The sequence below is a fragment of the Drosophila takahashii genome, chromosome X, assembly GCF_030179915.1.
Source record: "Drosophila takahashii strain IR98-3 E-12201 chromosome X, DtakHiC1v2, whole genome shotgun sequence".
Taxonomy (NCBI): Eukaryota; Metazoa; Arthropoda; class Insecta; order Diptera; family Drosophilidae; genus Drosophila; species Drosophila takahashii.
This window is the reverse complement of record NC_091683.1, coordinates 7673669-7695673: the sequence shown is the minus strand read 5'-3', so window position 1 is coordinate 7695673 and position 22005 is coordinate 7673669. Positions and strand designations below refer to the sequence as shown.

General features: G+C 42.0%; 5 protein-coding genes across 6 annotated transcripts in view; 3 read left to right on the top strand and 2 right to left on the bottom strand.

Annotated features, from left to right (window-relative positions):
- The first annotated feature begins 223 nt into the window (after positions 1 to 223).
- Positions 224 to 6840, top strand: su(r) (dihydropyrimidine dehydrogenase su(r)). The gene is made up of 5 exons (XM_017150640.3): positions 224 to 377; positions 1628 to 1694; positions 2694 to 5504; positions 6447 to 6604; positions 6673 to 6840. Exons 2-5 carry the CDS (start codon positions 1650 to 1652, stop codon positions 6758 to 6760), a joined length of 3102 nt encoding a protein of 1033 aa, XP_017006129.2. The 5' UTR covers positions 224 to 377; positions 1628 to 1649; the 3' UTR covers positions 6761 to 6840.
- Positions 6841 to 7996: 1156 nt separating this feature from the next.
- On the top strand, positions 7997 to 10266 carry LOC108063523 (uncharacterized). The gene is made up of 2 exons (XM_017150644.3): positions 7997 to 8797; positions 9827 to 10266. Exons 1-2 carry the CDS (start codon positions 8273 to 8275, stop codon positions 10130 to 10132), a joined length of 831 nt encoding a protein of 276 aa, XP_017006133.2. The 5' UTR covers positions 7997 to 8272; the 3' UTR covers positions 10133 to 10266.
- Positions 10205 to 11026, bottom strand: LOC108063525 (COMM domain-containing protein 3). Its single transcript, XM_017150645.3, has 2 exons — positions 10792 to 11026; positions 10205 to 10731 (listed from the first exon to the last, which is right to left on the bottom strand). Exons 1-2 carry the CDS (start codon positions 10940 to 10942, stop codon positions 10271 to 10273), a joined length of 612 nt encoding a protein of 203 aa, XP_017006134.2. The 5' UTR covers positions 10943 to 11026; the 3' UTR covers positions 10205 to 10270.
- Positions 11027 to 11586: 560 nt separating this feature from the next.
- goe (gone early) overlaps positions 11587 to 22005 on the top strand; it is a 28050-nt gene continuing 17631 nt past the window's right edge. Inside the window, exons 1-4 of one of the 2 annotated variants that reach the window (XM_017150621.3) lie at positions 11587 to 11940; positions 18090 to 18536; positions 19187 to 19522; positions 19594 to 19752. In XM_017150621.3, coding sequence (XP_017006110.2) covers positions 18218 to 18536; positions 19187 to 19522; positions 19594 to 19752 — 814 coding nt within the window. In that variant the 5' untranslated portion in view covers positions 11587 to 11940; positions 18090 to 18217. Of the gene's footprint in view, positions 11941 to 18089; positions 18537 to 19171; positions 19523 to 19593; positions 19753 to 22005 lie in introns of both variants that reach the window. The other variant, XM_070218950.1, reaches the window with a different exon arrangement.
- Twdlalpha (Tweedlealpha) lies at positions 20248 to 21893 on the bottom strand. The gene is made up of 3 exons (XM_070218803.1): positions 21762 to 21893; positions 20759 to 21650; positions 20248 to 20691 (listed from the first exon to the last, which is right to left on the bottom strand). The coding sequence occupies exons 1-3, from the start codon at positions 21774 to 21776 to the stop codon at positions 20372 to 20374; spliced, it is 1227 nt and encodes a 408-aa protein (XP_070074904.1). The 5' UTR covers positions 21777 to 21893; the 3' UTR covers positions 20248 to 20371.

Here is a 22005-nt window from a genome sequence, read left to right as displayed (position 1 = left end):
AAATCTTGTAACTGAACCAAAACTTTAATTACATTTTCTTTTTAATATATTTTCGAGAATAAAAAGTTTTTTACCCCTTTTCTCTAAGCCCCTGTCCTTATATATATATTTCAGCTGTGAATGATTGGAAGCTGGCGTCGGCAGCGAAGTCGACTGCGATGCGACACCGAGTCAACTTCGATTTGGAAACCGTTCTCCAAGAGCATTTTCAATTTGGCGTTTCCAGTGTGAAGACCAATTAAAGTTTTTCGTGTGTTTTTTCCGTATTTTTTCGCTTTTCGTTGAGCTTGTGTGCTAGTGTTTTTTTTTCCTGTGCCCAATCAAAAGATTCCGCTTAAAAGTGACCATAAATTAACTAATAAACGTTCCTTCAATCGGTATGTATTTCGGCCAATAATCTTGATACAATCGCACTGTTTGTTGGCCAAAAAAAAAAAATAAGACAAAAAACTAATCGAAATGAAACCCAATTTAAGCATAAGCAGCTCGAATTCTGAACTTGTTTTTCGCATTTCGCCATTAGCATAATACCTATAATGAAAACATATTCAAAAACTTGCCGGACCATAAAGACAAACTGATAATGGGATGGATTGGGGGGTTTGAGAAGGGGGGATGAGGAGGCTTCAACTATTATGTCAAAAAATAAAAAAAATTCTAATCAGCGATGGAGTGTGTGCGAGAGCGAGAGGGCGCGAGGTGAAGAGCGAGAGAGCGCGTGTTACAAAATATAAATTAAATTAGGTATTGAATGAACAAATGTACAAATGTGTAAAAGTATGCGAAGGCCTGTAATAATTTTACTGTCTACGCTAGAAATTTTGTGCAATAAACTAAGTTTTTTAGCTATCATAACTTTAAATTTATGGGAAGTTAAAAATAATATAAACTTGACTTAATTGAAATTCAAAATTCTGTCAGCTTCCGCTTTTTATTTAATTTTGATTATCAGGAGAGACCAAATTTAGATAATTTTAAAAATTAATAATTTGAAAATTCTAAATTCTAATTCTAATTCATCTAAATTTGATTAGAGGATTTTCTAAGGAAACACAAGGCAAATATTTATGTTATCAATTTGAGTAGGTAATCAAAAAAAAATGTTTACAATCCAAACCAGTGAGTTTTGAGATGATGCGCATAAAATCATCTTTCGAAAGAAGCGCTTCGACTTTCAAAAGTGCGTCTGGTTTTCGCTCAATTATAGCTGAGAATAAAAAAAAACGGGCCCCCACGCTCGTGACCTTCACCCGTCCCCCTAATCTTGGCTCTTCGAGGGGTGGCCCCATTTATTTGGGGCCCCAAACTAGTCGAATAGGCAAATAAAACGAGAATTCGGGGTGGTGCCACAATGTGTTCGGACCATAATCATAATCTCCGCTGGCCGTCGCAACCTTGACTGATAAATGATAACGCCCTTATAGATGATAAGACCCATGGTGCCGTAAGTGCACATAGATACAGCCGGCGTCTGTCCAGGATCGGTTCGAGTGGGGGCCCCGATAAGACTGGCAGACGCGATTAGGGTGAACCGTTTGGGCGATATGGGAGGTAGGAGATCCCCACGTGGCGCCCCTCTATAGTATTATTTATATTTAATTGATATCCTAACCTGACTCTTTTTCAGTTTCCCGGAAGAGAACTTCGAGATGAGTCCGCCGCAACTGCTGAGCAAGGACTCCCCGGACATTGAGGTAGGTCTAAGTGGTGCACTGCAAAAAATATATTACCAACTCCCAGTCAAGTTACTTACATGTATTTTATATAGTTTTGATTTTAAAAATTTTCTAAAAATGATTGATATAATTTAATATGTTTTACTGAATATTACATAAAAAAATTGGTTTTTTGAAATAGGAAGAAGAATAAATACGATGATATTGAATTATTTTAATATTAAATATTTAACTTTTTATGCACAATGAGTATTTATTATCTTTCAAACTCTATAAATCATGATAAATCATTGTAACTAAGATTAGATGGATGGAAATATATCCACAAATTGTTCGAAATTGTAGAAATAAATATCCTCCATAAGAAAATAACAATTTAATTATTTTGTTGTTGAAATTGTTGAATTGTTGTTGAAATGAAACATATTTCAATATTAAATATTTAACTTTTTATACACATCGAGTATTTATTATCTTTTAAATTCTTTGAATCATGATAAATCATTGTATTTAAGATTATTTAGATGGAAAGATATCCAAAAATGTTTGAAATTGTAGTTATAAATATCCCTGATAAGAAAATAAGAATTTTACAATTTTTTTTTAATATTTTACTGAATAATTACTTTAAAAACATGGTTTTTCGGATAGGTAGAGGAATAAGTTTGAAGAAATTGAAATATTTTAATATTAAATACCTAACTTTGAATGCACAATGAGTATTTATTATCTTTTAAATTCTTTGAATCATGATAAATCATTGTATTTAAGATTAGTTGGATGGAAAGATGTCCGAAAATGTTTAAAATGTACACACAGAAAAATAATATCGCGCTTTTCTGGTTATTTTTACATGAAATACTCAATGTGACCATGTCAAATTTACCTGGCCCGCATGTCAAGTTAAAATTGATATTAAATAATGTAAAATCGACCTACGTTTCATATCAATTTTTTTTAGATATATATTTTGTAGATACAGATGAGTAAAATAAAAACGATTTAACCCATTTCCAGGACCTGCTCTCCCTGAATCCCCGCGTGAAGACGCAGTGCTCGGTGGTGCCCACCAAGCAGACGAAGGAGAACAAGAAGCACTGGAAACGGAACAGCGACCATGCCGCCCCGCCGTGCACCACCCTCTCGAATGACTTCTCGGACATCAAGCACACGACCTTGTCGGAGCGCGGAGCTCTGGAGGAGGCGGCGAGGTGCCTCAAGTGCGCCGACGCCCCCTGCCAGAAGTCCTGTCCCACGCAGCTGGACATCAAGAGCTTCATCACGAGCATTGCGAACAAGAATTTCTACGGTGCCGCCAAGGCGATCTTCTCGGATAATCCTTTGGGGCTGACCTGCGGCATGGTCTGCCCCACCAGCGATCTCTGCGTGGGCGGCTGCAATCTGCAGGCCTCGGAGGCGGGCGCCATCAACATTGGCGGCCTGCAGCAGTTCGCCACCGAGGTGTTCAAGAAGATGGGCGTTCGCCAGCGTCTTTCACCGCAGGCGCAGGCCAATCCGCTGCTCCAGAAGGTGGCCCTGCTGGGCGGCGGACCCGCCTCGCTCTCCTGCGCCACCTTCCTGGCCCGCCTGGGCTATCGGAATGTGACCATCTACGAGCGGCGGAGCTACCTGGGCGGCCTGAGTGCCGCCGAGATACCCCAGTACCGGCTGCCCATCGATGCGGTGAACTTTGAGATCGATCTGGTGCGGAATCTGGGCGTGCGCATCGAAACGGGTCGCTCGCTGGGCACCGGGGATCTGACCATCGAGGGTCTGCTGGCCAATGGCGCCCATGATGCGGTCTTCGTGGGCATTGGCCTGCCGGAGCCCAAGTTGAACCCGATATTTGCGGGTCTGGAGCCGGGAAATGGCTTCTATACGTCCAAGAACTTCCTGCCCCTCGTCTCGGATGGCTCGAAGCCAGGTTTGTGTGCCTGCAAGGCAGCCGGCGGAGGATTGCCCAAGCTGCATGGCAATGTCATCGTCTTGGGAGCTGGAGATACCGCCTTCGATTGCGCCACCTCCGCGTTGAGATGCGGCGCCCGTCGGGTGTTCGTGGTCTTCCGCAAGGGCTCCTCCGGCATTCGTGCCGTGCCCGAGGAGGTGGAACTGGCCCGCGATGAGCGCTGCGAACTGCTGCCCTATCTATCGCCCCGCAAGGTGATTGTCAAGGATGGTCTGATCACGGCCATGGAGTTCTGCCGCACCGAGCAGAACGACCAGGACGAGTGGGTGGAGGATGAGGAGCAGACGCAGCGTTTGAAGGCCAACTTTGTGATCTCCGCCTTTGGATCTGGCTTGGAGGACCAAGATGTTCGTGCAGCCCTGGCTCCGCTGCAATTCCGCGGTGAGTTGCCCCTGGTGGATCGCGTGACCATGCAGAGCAGCCTGCCACAGGTTTTCCTGGGTGGTGATCTCGCTGGAGTGGCCAATACCACAGTGGAATCGGTCAACGACGGCAAGGTGGCCGCCTGGAGCATCCATTGCCAGCTGCAGGGTCTCCCGCTGGACACCCCAGCTGCTTTGCCGCTCTTCTACACGGACATCGATGCCGTGGACATTTCGGTGGAGATGTGCGGCCTGCGCTTCGAGAATCCCTTTGGTCTGGCCTCCGCTCCGCCCACCACCAGCACGGCCATGATCCGTCGTGCCTTCGAGCAGGGCTGGGGCTTCGTGGTGACCAAGACCTTTGGACTGGACAAGGATCTGGTCACCAATGTCTCGCCGCGCATCGTCAGGGGCACCACATCGGGCTACAAGTACGGACCGCAGCAGGGTTGCTTCCTGAATATCGAATTGATATCGGAAAAGCGCGCGGAATATTGGCTGAAATCGATAGGCGAACTGAAGCGCGATTTCCCCGAGAAGATCGTGATAGCCAGCATCATGTGCAGCTTCAACGAGGCGGATTGGACGGAGCTGTCCATCAAGGCGGAGCAATCGGGAGCCGATGCCCTCGAGCTGAACCTCTCGTGTCCCCATGGCATGGGCGAGCGTGGAATGGGTCTGGCCTGCGGTCAGGATCCCCAGCTGGTGGAGCAGATCTCCCGCTGGGTTCGCAAGGCCGTCAAGCTGCCCTTCTTCATCAAACTCACGCCAAATATCACGGACATTGCCTCCATTGCGGAGGCAGCCAAGCGAGGAGGAGCCGACGGAGGATCGGCCATAAATACGGTCCAGGGATTGATGGGCCTGAAGGCAGATAGCACCGCCTGGCCGGCAATTGGCCGGGAGCAGCGCACCACCTATGGCGGCGTCTCCGGGAATGCCACCCGTCCCATGGCGTTGAAGGCCATTTCGGATATTGCCCGCCGTGTGCCTGGCTTCCCGATCCTGGGCATCGGTGGCATCGATTCCGGCGAGGTGGCCCTGCAGTTCATTCAGGCCGGCGCCACCGTCCTGCAGATCTGCTCCTCCGTTCAGAATCAGGACTTTACCGTCATCGAGGATTATTGCACGGCGCTGAAGGCGTTGCTCTATCTAAAGGCCAATCCGCCGCCGGTGGATGGTCCCTTCTGGGATGGCCAGTCGCCCCCGACGCCCGTCCATCAGAAGGGCAAACCCGTCGTCCGGCTGACCGGCGAGGGCAACGTGACCCTGGGCTTCTTTGGTCCCTACCAGCGGCAGCGCGACCTCAAGATGGCCGAACTGCGCGCTGAAAAGGGCGCCCTCTGGGATGCTGAGCAGCAGGTGGAGAATACTTCGCCGGCGGATGGTGCTCTCAAGGCGGCGCCCCGCATCCAGGACGTCATCGGCGCCGCGCTGGACAAGATCGGGCCGTACAACAAGCTGGACAACAAGCAACAGAAGGTGGCGCTCATCGATGATGTGAGTAGCATTGGTCTAAAATTTAGGAAATTATTTTTTTTTTATTTTTTTTTTTCAATTTGTCATCTGATTTTTATTTTTATTTATTAATTATTTTTTTTTAGTTAGTTAGTTGTTAGCTGTTCAAAACAATCGGTCTTTTAACTGTAGGCCTTGATTTGTTTAAATTACTAGTGAAAAACCTCACAAGAAATGTTTATTTTGTCTGATTTTCTAATCCATATATTCCATCCTAAAATATGAGTTTTTTGGTCGTAACAATAGAAATAATGATCCAAATATGGAATGCAATACCTCGTTGAGCTCGTAATTTAATTCCCTAACGATTGGCATTTAAACCTAGAAATTTTTGAATTTTGTCATATTTTGCTAAAAATTATGATGTAACATCATTAAAAAATGGAAAAATTGTTAAAAAAATTAATTTCCCAGAAAGTGATGGGGATCGTTAGTTTAGGTTGTTAGCTGTTCAAAACAGTCGGTCTTTTAACTGTAGGCCTTGATTTGTCCAAATTACAAGTGAAAAACCGCATAAAGATTTTTATTTTTGTCTGAAATTCTAATCCATATATTCCACCCTAAAATATGAGTTTTTTGGTCGTAACAATGGAAATATTGATCCAAATATGGAATGCAATACCTCGTTGAGCTCGTAATTAAATTCCCTAGCAATTGCCAGTCAAACCTAGAAATTTTTGAATTTTGTCATTTTTCGGAAAAAATTGTGATGTAACCATCATAAGGTCGTTAGCTGTTCAAAACAGTCAATCTGTTTTGCTGTAGGCCTTGATTTGTCCAAATTACGACTGAAATAGTCAAGTTTACTTTTCAAATCATTAAAAACTGTAAACCTCCTACACTAAGAGTTCGTGAAAAATTGTTTTTCCTTTGCAATATTACGCATACTTAAAACTCATGATATATAATTGAAACCTCTTTCAGGACATGTGCATCAACTGCGGCAAGTGCTATATGACGTGCGCCGATTCCGGTTACCAGGCCATCGAGTTCGACAAGGACACCCACATTCCGCACGTGAACGACGATTGCACGGGCTGCACACTCTGCGTATCCGTGTGTCCCATCATCGACTGCATCACGTGGGTCTCAAATATACCATCCCCCCTTCTAGATACTCATTTTCCTCCCTTTTCTTCCGAATTTCCAGCATGGTGCCCAAGAAGATCCCGCACGTGATCAAGCGAGGAGTCGAGGAGAAGACCTTCTACACCCATGCCCTCAGCCAGTGCCAGTGAATGTGCCTAGTTCTACGCTAAGTTGATATTAAAAGCCATCTATATAATTCAATTAAATACAATACATATTCCAAAAGCAATTAATGGGTAACATTAGGGGGGTTCTTTATTAAAACTTAAAAGGCGCGCGCATTTTAAATCTAAAGAGCTTTTCATCGGTTTTTTTTGCCATCTCTAGGCAAAGTTTCCCATCGATACTATCGCATCAGCTGTTCGTTGACACTGAAAAATTGGAAATTCGAAAAATGAAACTAGGCCGTTGGACTTTTAGCAAAATTTAATTATAGTTGATTTGATAAATTAAAATAATATAATATAAACAAGAGAGAACGTTATAGTCGGGTGCCCCGACTATCAGATACCCGTTACTCAGGTAAAGGGAGTGCGAGGGAGATGGAGATAGAGATAGAAAACGTTGATCACGCATAACTTTTTAACGAATGGACCGATTTGAAAAATTTCTTCTACATTTCGATAGGTATTGATAAACACCATAAAACTGCATTTTTACTTTTCCGAAATATTGAAATTTTTAAAATCGTATATAAGGGATTGTGGGCGTTAGAGGGGGCGTGGCACTCTTTTGAAACAAACTTGCGCTGCGTAGGAACTCCTAGAATCTGCATGCAAAGTGTCAATCTTCTAGCTTTTATAGTTTCCGAGATCTCAGCGTTCATACGGACAGACGGACAGACAGACAGACGGACAGACGGACAGACGGACATGGCTAGATCGACTCGGCTAGTGATCCTGATCAAGAATATATATAGTTTATAGGGTCGGAAACGCTTCCTTCTGCCTGTTACATACTTTTGCACGAATCTAGTATACCCTTTTACTCTACGAGTAACGGGTATAAAAATAGGGGTTTTTCCATCCCTAAGCTTAGACTATATTATCGGATCGCATCAGCTGTTCGTCGATGCTGAAATAATTATTAAAAACATGGAAATTCGAAAAATAAAACTAGGCCGTTGAAATTTGTAGTAAAGTTCAATTATAGTTACTCTAATATCTAAAAAATATATATTGATGTATAGGGGTTTTTCATCGCATCAGCTGTTCGTCGATACTGAAAAATGTATTATAAACATGGAAATTCGAAAAATAAATCCAGGCCGTTGGACTTTTAGCAAAATGTAATTATAGTTACTTTACAAATTCAAAATAATAATATAATATAGGTGTTTTTCCATCCCTGCGCATAAACGATACTATCGGATCGCATCAGCTGTTCGTCGATACTGAAAAGTTTAGGAAAAACGGAACTGCGTAGAAATTAGATAGCAGCCGTTTGGATTCTGGCACCGAAAATAAGACTCAACAAAAGCTGGTAGCAAAAACTCAAACAAAATTCCACGTTAAATTCGACGGGGTGTACGGAACCCGGCATTATCTTCGAACCCAGAGATCCCCAAAGATCCCAGCTCCTCCAGAAGGTCGCATCTGAAATAGCAACGATTGCCAGCGGATTCTACGCATTTGCCGAGGCAAGAAGTCTATGATATAATAATGTCGCGCTCTCTGAGTCGCTGGGTAATGGGACCCAAAAGACTGACGCCGCTGCGCGGACTCCTGGGCGCCACCTCGTCCTCCTCCTGCACCTCGCTAATCCCGGTGGCCGGCTACTCGAAGCGCAACGGGCCGCCCTCGGATGCCGGCGAGCCGTTCAAGACGGTCTCCAAGTCGCGGGACCTCGACGGCGACGAGGAGCTGAACAGTTTGGAGAGCGAACCCAACTGGGAGCTGACCGCCGCCCGGAGCAACCGCTTCTACCTGCCCCATGCGACGGGACCCGCCTGGCAGGGCGACACCACCACCGTTGGCCTGCTGACGCCGCTCGCCCAGCTGGTCAACTTCCTCAAGGAGTCGAATGCGGACAAGGCGCAGCTGGAGTTCGCCTGCTGCCAGTGCCCCCTGCTCATCCGCGAGTCGCTCGTCGAGCTCTTCCCCGTGCGCGTCGTGGCGCAGCGGGACTCGTCCATCACCATGCTGGTCTTGAGCTACGACGGGGATATCGAGATGGGCGCCGCCAAGGTGAGGATGTAGATTGGATAGCTTTAGCCTTGATCTTAGGTCGTAGCAAACCAGTTTCTCAAGCTAAAAGCTATGTACACATGTGGCTGACCTTCCTTAAAGGCTACTATATCATACAGAATTGTTAGCTTTCTGCTCTTAAAACTAGAATATTATTTTGTAATACAAATTACTGCTTATTTTCCGAGTTAAGAGCAAATATTTCGTACAGAATTGTTAGCTATTCTATGAATTAAGAAATGATTTTTACAGTATTTATGAAAGCTAAGCTAGAAAGATTCGATTGTTTCCAGTTAAATACAAGTATTTGAAAGCCATAAATGAAGATTTAATTAGATTTAAGGCCACTTCCTTCCTGTCGAGCTACTATATCATATAATATAATATATAATTGTTAGCTTTCTGCTCTTAATACTGGGATATTATCTTGTAATACAAATTAATATATATTTTTTGAGTTAGGATATGATTTAATTAGATTAAATGCCACTTTCTTCCTATCAAACTATCAAACTATACAGAATTGTTAGCTTTATGCTCTTAAATATCTCAGATATTTTTTTTATGAGTCAGGATATGATTTAATTAGATTAAATGCCACTTCCTTCCTATCGAGCTACTATATCATGCAAAATCGTTAGTTATCTGCTCTTAGAACTGGGATATTATCTTGTAATACAAATTAATATTTATTTTACGAGTTAAGAAATGATTTTTACAGTATTTAAGCTAGCTAAGCTACGAAGATTCGACTGTTTCCAGTTAAATACAAGTATTTGAAAGCCATAAATGAAGATTTAATTAGATTAAAGGCTGCTTCTTCCCATCGAGCTACTATATCATACAGAATGGTTAGCTTTCTGCTCCTAAAACTGGGTTATTATCTTGTAATACAAATTAATATTTATTTTACGAGTTAAGAAATGATTTTTACAGTATTTATGTTAGCTAAGCTATGAAGATAAATGAACATTTTGTTAGATTATCCATTAACCACACAAGTAAACCCAAACAAATCCCTATTTTCAGTTCGTGCTTGCTGCCCGGGACATGTGCGATCGCCTGCTGTCGCTGGGCTATTGGGCGGACTTCCTGAATCCGTTCAGCGGACGACCCTACTTCCTGCCGCGCGACGGGGCCAAGTTGTACAAGCAGGACCACCGCTTCCGGGGAATCAACATGCGGCTGTCGCAGCAGAACCACTGCACCGTGATTGCCGCCGAGGAGAACGATCGCACCCGCTTCTCGGGCACCATTTACTGCACGGCGCCGAATCACTACGAGCAGCTGGTGGAGCTCCTAGTGCCGCCGCCGCCACGCAAGGCGTCCCAATGACGCAGGCTTCCCAGGGGAAGTCTGTTTTAGTGATGAGATGACTGTGTTAACTGTTTAGGTTTTCTGTTCCGACACTGTATATAGCTTGTGTTATATATGCTGCGAAATATATTGGATAAGAGTTGTTGAAAGTAGAGATTAGGCCACCTGGCTGCAGTGCCGCTCGATCTCCTTGAGCCTATTGATCAGCGACTGCAGCTCCTCGGCGTTGCAAACGAACTCCACGATCGTCTCCCGCTCGCCGCTGCTCGGCCGGAAGTTGCCCAGATTGATGTGGAAGCTGGCCACGCCCGAGCTGCAGTCGGAGGTGGAGGACTTGACGTCGCAGACGATGCGCCACTGGATGTCGGTGATGTGCGGAAAACTGTGGCCCACCTGCAGCTGCCGGAGGAGGAGCTCCCTGCGATTGTCCTCGTACACGCGGCACAGTTCGTCAATGGCGCTGGCGTCCAGCGAATCCAGTTGCTCCAGCTGCTGGCGCAACTGCATCCCATCCCAGTTGTGCTTGGTGGCCACCGCGTAGAGGGTGACCACCGCGTACTCGCTCTGTTTGGCGCAGGCGGCATTGTTGGCATAGATCTCGGGCACGGGAGCAATTGCTGTGGGATGAGGGAAGATGTTTAGAATATGGATAACTACTAGGCGTAGCTTTAACTCACTGGCATCCGGATGAAGGGTCAGTTTCAGCGAGTTCGCAATGAGCAACTTGGTCAGCGGCGGCGAGATGATGGCTCCCAGGTTCTTTAGACCCGCCACCACGGTGGCCGAGAGCAGGCTGGGCTCTGCATCCAAGGCTGGGGAGCTGGCCATGACTGTCAGCCCAAATCCTTCCAAGATCGGACGAGATTAAGCTTAAAGCAACGAGGATAAATCAATTGGACCGGTTGTAAACAAGAAATGCGGATAACAGCACAACGCACATAACAGCAAGAGTTAACAGCGCTGTTAGAAAACGTTAGGGATATTCCTTTTAACATTTAAAATCGGTTATTTGGTTTCCAGTTTTTGTAAACGGTTTAATATTTAAATATTTAATTAAATAACATGACTATTTTCTAAACTAGTTCATAGTTAATTTGCTGTTATTTGTTAAGATTGTGTTGGAATAACATCAATAGGTACTGACATTAGTTTAAAATTTATTATTTAACCGAATTATTGAATGTCACAATTCTCATTTGCATTGGCTTGTATAAAAACAATACTATATATACTACTGATTTTTATTAAAACCGGAAGTACCGAAAGTGCGGTTAACCTCCCCAAATGCATAACCTTTAAATTAGATTATTAATTTGTATTTACGCGCCAACCATCGTTATCGATACATTCATCGATTCCCTACACTGGCGAGAGACCGTATATTTGCAAATTTGAGTGATTAAATACCAGCTGTATAAAGTTAGTATATTTTTCTGAGCCGGACGGTATTATTCACCCACCCTACCCAGGGTCATACCTATTACTGCAGCTACGATAACAAGATTTGATTTTGATTTGGCTCGTCGTTCAAAAAAAGAAAACCCAACGTGCGCGGAAAATATTTGAAAAATATCACAAAATGCCATTTGTTCTGCAGTGAGAATACAAATATAAGTGCATTCAAAAATAAAACAGGCACAACCCTGGATTCATTGAGAAACCGAACATAGCGGTTCTTTTCGCGTTTTGTTGTTGTTGCAGAGCGCGTAAAAATTCAAAGCAAATCGCGCGTACCTGCTTGTTTTTTGTTTTTGTTCAGTGTTTTCTTGGTATAAATCAAAATATGCAAACATTTCGGAATGCCAAGTGAGCTAATAAACAAAAAGGTAAAAACCAGTGATTTTCCAACTTCTTTAAAGGAATTTCCCATCGCGTATGTGTGTGTGTGAGAGAGAGAGAGTAAATGTAAGCGCACTTCAAGCCACCGTTTTTTGTACTTTTGTTGTTGCTGCTGCTCGAAGGTGGAAAAGTGTCGCAGTGTGTGTGCATGAAATGCCGGCAGAACCGGTTTAGCAAGTGGCCAAAGCAAAAACAAAAAGAAAATAAAAATAAAAAAAATAACGATCAGATACTTCGTTCTCACGTCGATCGGTATTGCGATCAGGAATTTTGTCACCTCATCAGAACGACTGTTTGGGTGTTATTCGTGTAATTGACACAAACGATCGTTACATAAAAAACCTAATTAACGATCAACAAGTTTCACAGGTTGTCACGTAAATCAAATTTAATAAACTGTATTATTTAAGACATTATAATCTTCGATCACTGATCATGAATGAATATCGCGATCTCTTCGCGTATAAACGCAATAACAACAATTCTGTGTCGCTCTCTCTTTTTTCCGTCTCCTCCTCCCCCTCTCATTCGTTGCAAATGCGCCTGCGTGTCAATTCTTTTATTTTTATTTTTATTGTTATTTTCCTTTCCCAAAATTCCCGTAATTAATGCGTAAGAACGGCGGCATCGACGTTGACGTCGGCAGAGCTGCAGAAGTGCAGCACGTCCCGAAAGCAACAACAACAAAATCATAATTTAGAGATAATGAGCCGGTGACATTGAAAGAAAGAGACACCGTTAATAACCTTGATCTTGGGCAGGAGAATCTATAGATCTTAACGCCTGATTGCGGACTATTTAGTTTTAGTGAAGGTGTCGCAAAAATATGTAAATCAAGTCAGTTAGAACTTGGAATCTTTTTCCACTGATTTTTCAAGGGAATATAACAGATTGTTAAAAAATCAATTTTTTTTAAACTGTTTTTTCTATAAACCTAAAAACTCTATAATTTTTTATAGAAGTAAACGTATTTTATAAATTTTTTTTATTATATGTATGTTATAATATACAAAATTCCCATCGCAAAAGATTATAAGCCAAAATTTAAAAATTTATTTAAAGTTTGTTCCCTCAAAAGAATCCATTGTTTCCCCTTTGATAATTTGATTATAATGTCGATTTGAAGTGCTTCCTGTTAACGTTTTCCTTGGCAAAGTTCCTTCCTTTTTGTCCCACTTATTTTCGGATTGCCGCTATGCAAAAGTGAACCCGCTGTTTTTCGATTGTTGTACGATCCATTGTAATGCTCACGCACAGAATTGGAGCTACTAAATCCCCAAAAACGCCCCCGTATCTTTTTTCCACCTTTCTCTACCTCCGCCCGCATTTGTCACTTTTCCATTGTCTTCGTCACTCGTTACGCACTTTTTTGTCCATTGGGAACAGCAAATAAAACACTCGAAAAGCTAACCTTAACCGCACCTTTTTCCGTTAAACGGTTGTTTCACGGTTTCAACTTTGCGCTCGAGTGGGTTTTGCATACGGGGGTTAAGATCAGCAAGAGATACATAGCTCAATTTGAATGACTTACAGACCTGGTCATATGGAATATGATAGTTTACAGATTTTTTCAGTATTTACTAAATTTCGAAAACCATTTAAAGGTTTTCTAGAATTTGAGATCTATACTTAAAATTCAAAAAACATATTTTTATTATAATTTTTCAACATATTTTAATTGTTTATAATTAAATTATTCAAAATATTTTTTTTTACAAATATATTTAACTGAAATCCCTAATTTTTTGTATTATATTATAATTTAAATACTACAACTTACAGACATGCACTGCATTTACTGCATTTGAAAATCCATTAAGTCTAGATCTTAGGTTCTACTCCCCAAAAAATTGTACAAAAATGAAAAGTGAAACTTCTAATAAAAGATATGTCTTTTTAAATAAATTTTACTAAAAAACTATTATTCAGCTATATAATACATTGTACACCACACTACACATGTTCTTTGCCAGCTCAATTAATTACAGTTTCATGTTTGGAGTGTTTGCTCGTTCGAAAGCGAAGTTGCATAAGCAAACATTCACATTCGCATTCACATTCCCATTCTGCAGCTCTCAATTTGTCGACTTTTTAGTGGCTTCGACTAGGTTGCCGACAAATTGTTGACACATTTAACAACTGATTGCGGCGGTGGGTGGTTGGGTGGTCCCGGGGGGCGGCGGGGCGACAAGGTTATCATCGCACCCAAAGCTGCCCAATCAACACTTTTGATAATACTAGCGACGTTCGGCGTGCCATTAGCTCAAATTAAATGTCAATAGGGGGGTGAAAAAGTATAAAAAGTCTAAATTAAGTACGACAGGTGAGCAAATCGCTGTCAAAATACGCCACGCTCAATTAGCCGCAAAGTCAAATTGATTTTCTAATTCCCTGTATTATTCCGTATGGCTAATATCTGTTTAGCGCCCGTCAAAATTGTCAGAATAAGGCGAATAGTATGATTTTTTAATGCCCAGTATTATTTTTTAGTGCCTGTCAATGTTGGTCAGCAAATTTATAGATCCCCCACCCTCCTATCTTTACTTTAGTTTTTTGTTTGTTATCTGTTGAGATTTATATGGTCGGTGGTGATTTATGCGCGGCATGTTCAAATATGGTAACCCGAACGGGAAAGGAAATAGATATGGGAGGGGAAAGTCAAAGTCAGAGTCTCTTTTTGGTCTCACAAACGAAACACCGGTCTTTTTTTAGGGAAGGGGGAGCGGAAATATTAGCCGGATAATGAATAATGTCTTCATTTCATTTTCGTGAAGAATTATTGCCTCATAATGGAAAAGAAATGCAATGAGGAAAGAATAGAAATCTGGTAATAGACAGTTTTCCATTGAAAATATCTCTATCAAGATTTTAAGAAAGGAACTGAAAAAAATTCGAAATGAAATATGTCAAATTTATGATTCAAACATATCAAAGTGATATGTATTTATTTAGTATTTTTTGAACAAAGAATGTAAAATAAGTCTTTATTAATGTCAAAATGATATGAATTCTATGTGGTTATTATAAAAAAAATAAGAAGAAAATCCCGCTGACTCGCACTTTCATTTAGTTCTCTTTCCTTGATTTTTATCAAAGTCAGTTTATCTGCGACTCCTCTGAGGGAATTTCCCACACCTCTTCACTTGCCATATTATCTCCATCCCCAATCGAACTGCGTCTCAACTTTCAATTGCGCTTCGCTCGGGAATAAGCTAAATAATCGAGAATCCACCCCAAACTAAATGACGCCGCAGCTTCTTAATATTTTCTACTGACTGAGATAAAACTTCGCTTGAGTTTCAGTTTCAGCTTTATAATCACCCCCCTGAGGTCCCCCCCCAAAGAACTCATAATCGAATCAAGCCAAATAAGCATAAATCATCAGCCTTTCAAGAAAACAAAAAACCGAAATCAAAGCAATTGCAACTTGATAAAGCCCGATGAAATTGAGCTCTGGTTTTTGGCGCTTGTCTTACTGCGCACTGCACATGTGGAGCGTGTGTCCCCAATAGTTTGAGTACTTCTCTGAAAATTCGCCACAGCGGCAGAAGTTCTTTGAGCCGCCAAAGTGGCCCATTAAATCCGAGAAGTGACAACTCATTTTCGAAAAAAAAAAAGAAAAGGCTTTAAAAACTGAATGAAAGTAAGAACAGAAATTTAAATTCAGAAATGCGGAGAAGAAAGTATGTATTAAATGCAAGTGCGAGTAAATTGTTGATTAGCGTAAGCTCATAAGATTTCTAAACCTTAAAAACATTAAAAAAAAAATAAAAAAATGTTTTTTAATTAATTAATTTGTAGAAATTTGAATTTTATCAAAATTCAAATGAGCTTAAACAGACCACAAACAATACAATTTTAAAATGCTTTATGAAAAGAAACGGGTCCCTTGGTATCTGATAAAAATCAAAACCCAAATGGCACTTGAAAATTGTTTCTATATCGGTTTGCCCAAATTTAATTAAAACTGCGTAGTTTAGAAAAAATGAAAAAATCAAAAAAGATTTTATAAAGAAAAGTAATACTATATTTTCAGAAATATCTTTTTTAAATTTAGAAAATCACCGCAGTTAAGCTGTTCTTTTTAAAGGATTTATTTACTTTTTTTTACTTATTTTAAATTTTAATAAAAAAATCTTTTTTTTTCCTTACTTCAAATTAAACTCAGTCAATAAAGCGTTTAAATCTTGGTCTTGCTTTAGTGTGTCATTTATCTTTATGTGACTTTTTTTTGAAGATCTTATCGCTTGATATGGTATGGATCCCGAGAAGTGTGGGGTTGAGTTGCTCAACAACCGGAGATAGTCATGAGTAACAGTCATATTCCCTCGCAACCTTCAGTTTCTCGAGTGGGCTATATAGAGAGGGCTAGACAGATAAAGTCAGAGATATTTAGTACGGAGATAAAGGTTTATGAGTTACCGAATTTTTTACCCTCAAAGTGAATTTAATTTTTTAATTAAACCCTTAGAGGCCATCTACAAAACTAGTCTGGCTGGATATTACAAAATAGATTTATGCTAACCGTGAAATATATAGAGGTGAGCCCTATTATCAGGGTTAGAAAATAAAAAGAAGGCCTTAGTAGCAGCGTCTAGAAATGAGCAATGTATTAGGCAATAATCTCAACTCGATAAGATAACCAATAGCTGTTTTTTCTTTCCGTTCTATTCGCCTATTTCGCTTACATTTTCCCCTAGCCAAGTCCCCACACAACTGACCACAACTTATCGCTATTTTCGGGACTCTAGAGATTTGCAGGGGCTTCGAAAACGGAATCTTGATTGAATATCGGACATTTTAAAATGCCAATGCGCTGAGGGTTCTTTTAATTAAATTTAATTGTGATTCACAAAGTTGTAATGTCCGGTGGCTTTTTTTTTATATTATAAATTTTTCTAATGCATTGTTATGGAAAATATTTATGATGCTCTCGAATTGCGCTTCATAAACTGTCGCGTGCATTGCAGTTTCATAATTAACCTGCCGCCACCCCCTTCTATTTTTTTGTGTGGGTGAATTGGCTGCTTTCCTCGCTCGGATTAAATGACAAAAATGCTATACGATTTCGCTAGGGAAAACAAAAGCTGGAAAACTATTTCAAGTCTAGCATAACCACAGACAAACAAAGGCAAGTGACGCCCTCTGGCGGTCGGCGAAGCGAAACTAAAGCGGCCTACAATTCAAATGGAACCCATTTGAAGATCGTAGGCCCAATCAATGGCCACCGAAATGCAGTACAATGCTTTCAAATAATGAAAAACATGGCCAGAGAGATTTTCACATTAATTCTCAGTCAATCTAGTAATATTTTTTAAGATCCCTGGATCTAATACCTGAAACTTTCTAATATATTTATTCTCTTAGGAATACTAGAAAAAGTAACCTGTTTTAAATTCCCAGACTGATTTTTCGTGCAATTAGCAATTAACCTAGTTTAATTTTTTAAGACTGCTGTCTCAGCCGCTGCATTTTTAATTATTTACACGGCGCTCAATAGAAATTTATGCATGTTTTTGTCTCTTTTCCTTTCTTACGGCCGTCTCCCTCCCACATATTCGGATATGTATTTTTTTTTTGCCAGCCGAAGACTTTTGCCAGTGCAAATTGCCAGCAATTGTTGTCAATTTAAAATTGAAAAGAAGTCAAATGTTGAACAAGAATGCATGCAACATATATATGCGCTAAGCGGCAAATATATAGCCGCCGATCTTGAGTACTTATACGTTATTTATACAGTTGCGGTGAATTAAAAAAGGTATTTCTTTTTATTTTATTTAAAATTCTTTATTTTTGATTGGGAAAATGAGAAAAAGTTAGTTAAATATTAACAATATTTAACAGAAAGACATACATTTTTTTGCCAACTTTTAAGTCCTATTTTATTGACCGCAAGTGTGGATCTGAGACATCAAGTGCCTTTTATCTCTGGCAATTTTCACTTATCTCCGATGCTCCACATAACGCAAAGGTTTCTTTATTGCCAGAGGTACATAGATGGGTGAGCGTATAGCCCCCGTATATCATGTCTCAAGGTAATCTTTTGATTAACCAGACGTTTAAGCCGCCTGGTATTCGAGGTATTTTTTACGTTTTTTACAAAATTTTCTAATGATTTCCTTGTTTTTTTTTTCAGAGCTACTTAAGAACCGATTAGAAATGCCGAATCACCTGAATTGAGGTGACACGAGGAGACACGAAGCGAGAGCCACTAGAATCGAGGATTAATCGAGGGGGAAAATCCAGTAAATATACATCCACGCCATGGCCATCAATCAGGGCAAATACAAACCGACGATCTGTGCCATCGACGAGGTGGATGACCGCAGCTTCAAGCTGCACAACAGCCAGGACGAGATCGGCGGCAAGCAGCAACACCAGCTGCAGCAGATCGAGGGCAGCGAGACGGCCCCGCTGACCACCAACCAGCAGAAGTTGCACATGGACGACGGCTCCCATCTGACGCCCAAGGATCTGGAGGCGGCGCGCCAGGATGCCCTCAACGAGGTGGGAGGAGCAGCCGGCAGGACACCGGCGGCCATCACTCCGAACTCCACGCATCCCTCGGCCAATGGACTAAGAGGTGAGAATCTAAAGTCATCGAGAGCACTTGCCCATTAACTTTTGCATTAAAAACCACTTAAACCATTGTAGCTGAAATATTAATCAAATTATTTAATTTTTATTTTGAATCAATTATATTTTTGCTATGAATGAATATCTTTAGGTCCCTAGTTTTATTATAAATTAAAAATTATATCATTTATAAATTTATATAAATGTAATTTCTTTCTAAAGATATTTAATATGATATTAGTTTTACGCAAATGAAATATTTTTCATGTAAATTATTCTCTTACTTAAACCCGCTTTAGTAAATTCAGTTTTTTAAATAATAAATCAATTTACTTAAATTTAATTTAATTTTAAATTATATTAATAATGATATAGTTCTAAATAAATTAATTACTTTTGAATAGAAGTCTTTCCTACCACTTTATAAAATGAGTTTCTAAACCGTTAATCAATTTAGTAAAATTTAAATCTAGTTTATTTTAAATAGGTTTGATACGTTATTAATTAAACTAAAAACGTTTATTTTAAATGTTATTCCGAGTTTTTAAAATTAGATAGTTATATTTAATTGTTTGAGCTCCATTATCATTCCATTAACTCTCACATCTTCCCTGTCATTCCTGATCCTTGGCGCGATGATAGCCTTGCTGCTTCCAGGCCGACGATCCTTCGACGCGCTGATGAGCCTGTCGCGTAAGCGACGCATCCTGTACGTGACCACCGCCTGCCTGTGCGCCCTGCTCCTGCTGATCATCATCCTGCTGCTGGCCTTCTGGCCGGAGGTGCCCTTCTACCTGCGCGCGCCGCTCTGCCTGGAGAAGGAGTGCGTGGAGAGCAGCCGGCAGCTGCTCCTGTGGGCCAACACCTCGAAGAGTCCCTGCCACGAGACGTACGAGTGGGCCTGCGGCAACTTTGCCAGCGACTACGCGAATCACGAGTACTTTGTGATCAAGCGCGGCGAGTGGAACTACGAGACCTACAATGAGTATCAGGGTGAGCTGGAATTTATTTAAGATCTCTCCAATCTGTTTGCTATATCATTATCTATCCTCCTGCCTTTACAGAACTCAACGAACTGAATCGCTTCATCTCAATGCTGCCCAATTCGCAGGAGGGCTCAGTGGAGACCATTGTGAGCAGTCTGTATCACAGCTGCCGCGAGACCGATGTCCTGGACAAGAGCCAGTCGGATCTGCTGCTCAAGCGAGCCATCAACGCAGTGTGTGAGTTCTAGGATTGATTACTATATAAGTATCATTGATATAAGTGAGATCCCTCATCCTATCTCTTAATCTTGGTTGTGATTTCCATTTACGAGGTCTATAAAAGTAAATATATTCAAAATATATAGTATATATAGTAGTAAATCTATCCAATATACCAATTTCGAACTTTCCCTATACTTGTAAACAAAGATATGACATACTTTTAGGCTCCCTATTAGAGTTGACCACTTAAGAACTTTTCTTAGGTTTTATAAGATATGAAGATTGAAGATGATAACATTGGGTATTCAATAGTATTAAGTTAAAGTCAATCCTCCGGTTAATCTTCCTTTTAATCTTCCGGTTAATCCTTTAAAGGGCTATTGATGTTGTTTTTCTTTTCCATAACTTGTAGATGTTCTGTGGATATTAAGTTGATTAAATAGATTATTTCCTATATTTTTTTTAAAAGTCCATTTTGACTTTCCCCATTCCACTAGACAAATCGCGACCTTTATTTATATTCTTCTATGTCGTTAAAAATTTATTTATGCTTTCAAAAAAAAAAAAACCTTTGACTATTGCATCACTGTACAGTAAAATTGTTGCTAAGCCTCAGCCACTTCAGAGTGATCATCTATTTGCCACTGGGAGGCAGATAGGTGGCACTCTGGGCGTTCTTGATGATGGCTCCTCCAGAGATTCCGCCAGAGATGCCGCCAGAGCTGCCGCCCGAGGAGGAGGAGGAGGTGTAGCTGCCGCCAGTGGATCCAATGGAGCCAGTGGATTCGCCGGAAACGAAGCCAGAGCTGCCGCCAGTGGAGCCGGAAACGAAGTGAGAGCTGCCAGAGCTGGCGGCGCCAACAGCACCACCATCCAGAATGCCCACCACCGACTGAGCGGGGGCCACTCCGCCATCCTGGTGCTCCGAGGTTCCCTCGATCCTGTCGTATTCGGCTGTTGGAAAATAATGGGATATCAGTTACGATTTAATCACATCATCATCCATTCTAAAAACACTCACCCTGAATCTGCTGCTGGGCATGAGAGGCCTCCGCATCGGTCTTGTACTTGATGAAGAAGACCTCCGGCTTGCTGGGCACCGTGGGTGCGGGCGTGGCAATATCGTTGACCTCCAGCTGGTTGTCCTTCTTGCTGAGCACATAGATGACGGTCTTCTCCTCCTTGGGCGCATATTCGGCCGACAGCTTGACATTCGCATTGCTCGACGACGGGGCCTTGATGAAAACGACACGATAGTTCTTCTGCGGACGTCCAATCACCAGATGCTTGGAACGCTCCAGATTCTCATGCTCTTCGGGTGCGGCGACTGTGAAGAATTGCTTGTGGATGATGGGCTCCTGGAAGCCGCGCTGCACCTCCTGTTCCTGCTGCTGCTGGTAGCTGGGTGCCTGATAGCCGGCCAGAACGCCGAATCCGATGTTGGGCGATGGGCCGAAGCCGGTGAAGCTGGAGCTGCCGCCGCCGTAGTTGGAAGAACCAGTGGAGTAGGTGGCTCCTCCATGACCGCCGCCAGTAGAGTAGGTAGCTCCTCCATTTCCGCCGCCAGTAGAGTAGGTAGCTCCTCCATTTCCACCACCAGTGGAGTAGGTAGCTCCTCCATTTCCACCGCCAGTGGAGTAGGTGGCTCCTCCATTTCCACCACCAGTGGAGTAGGTGGCTCCGCCATTTCCGCCACCATAGTGGCTCACAGCCTGGGGAGCAGAGGAGCTGCCCACCAAAGAGCCAACGCTGGCCGTCTGGAAGGCACCCAGCGGGCCATAGGAGGCGTGGCTGGGGGCGGCCAGGAAGGAGCCGCTGGAACCGCCGCTGGTGGTCAGCGAACCGGAGACTCCGCTGCCATAGTTGTAGCCCTGGGGTTTGGCCTGGCTGAGAGCCAAGAGAGAGCAGAGAGTCTGGAGAGAAAAAAAAATATAATCCTCTGGTTAATCCTCCGTTTAATCCTCCAGTTAATCCTCCGTTTAATCCTCCAGTTAATCCTCCTTTTAAACCTCCTCTCAACTCACCACAAATAGACGCATGTTGAGTGGTTTTCAGTTGTTGGCTTAATGATGCTACCCCCTGATGATTTGTTGGCTTTTATAGCCCGAATATTGGTTCCTCCGCTTCTTACCATTTTTCTATAATTTTTTTCCCTCCTCGCAGGTTTAATTAATTGCTCAATTATTTGACTATGCCGAACCTCTGACATTTGACTTGTTTGCCGTCTCTTTCACGCTTCCTCCTTTAATGTGACCCCTTCGAACATCC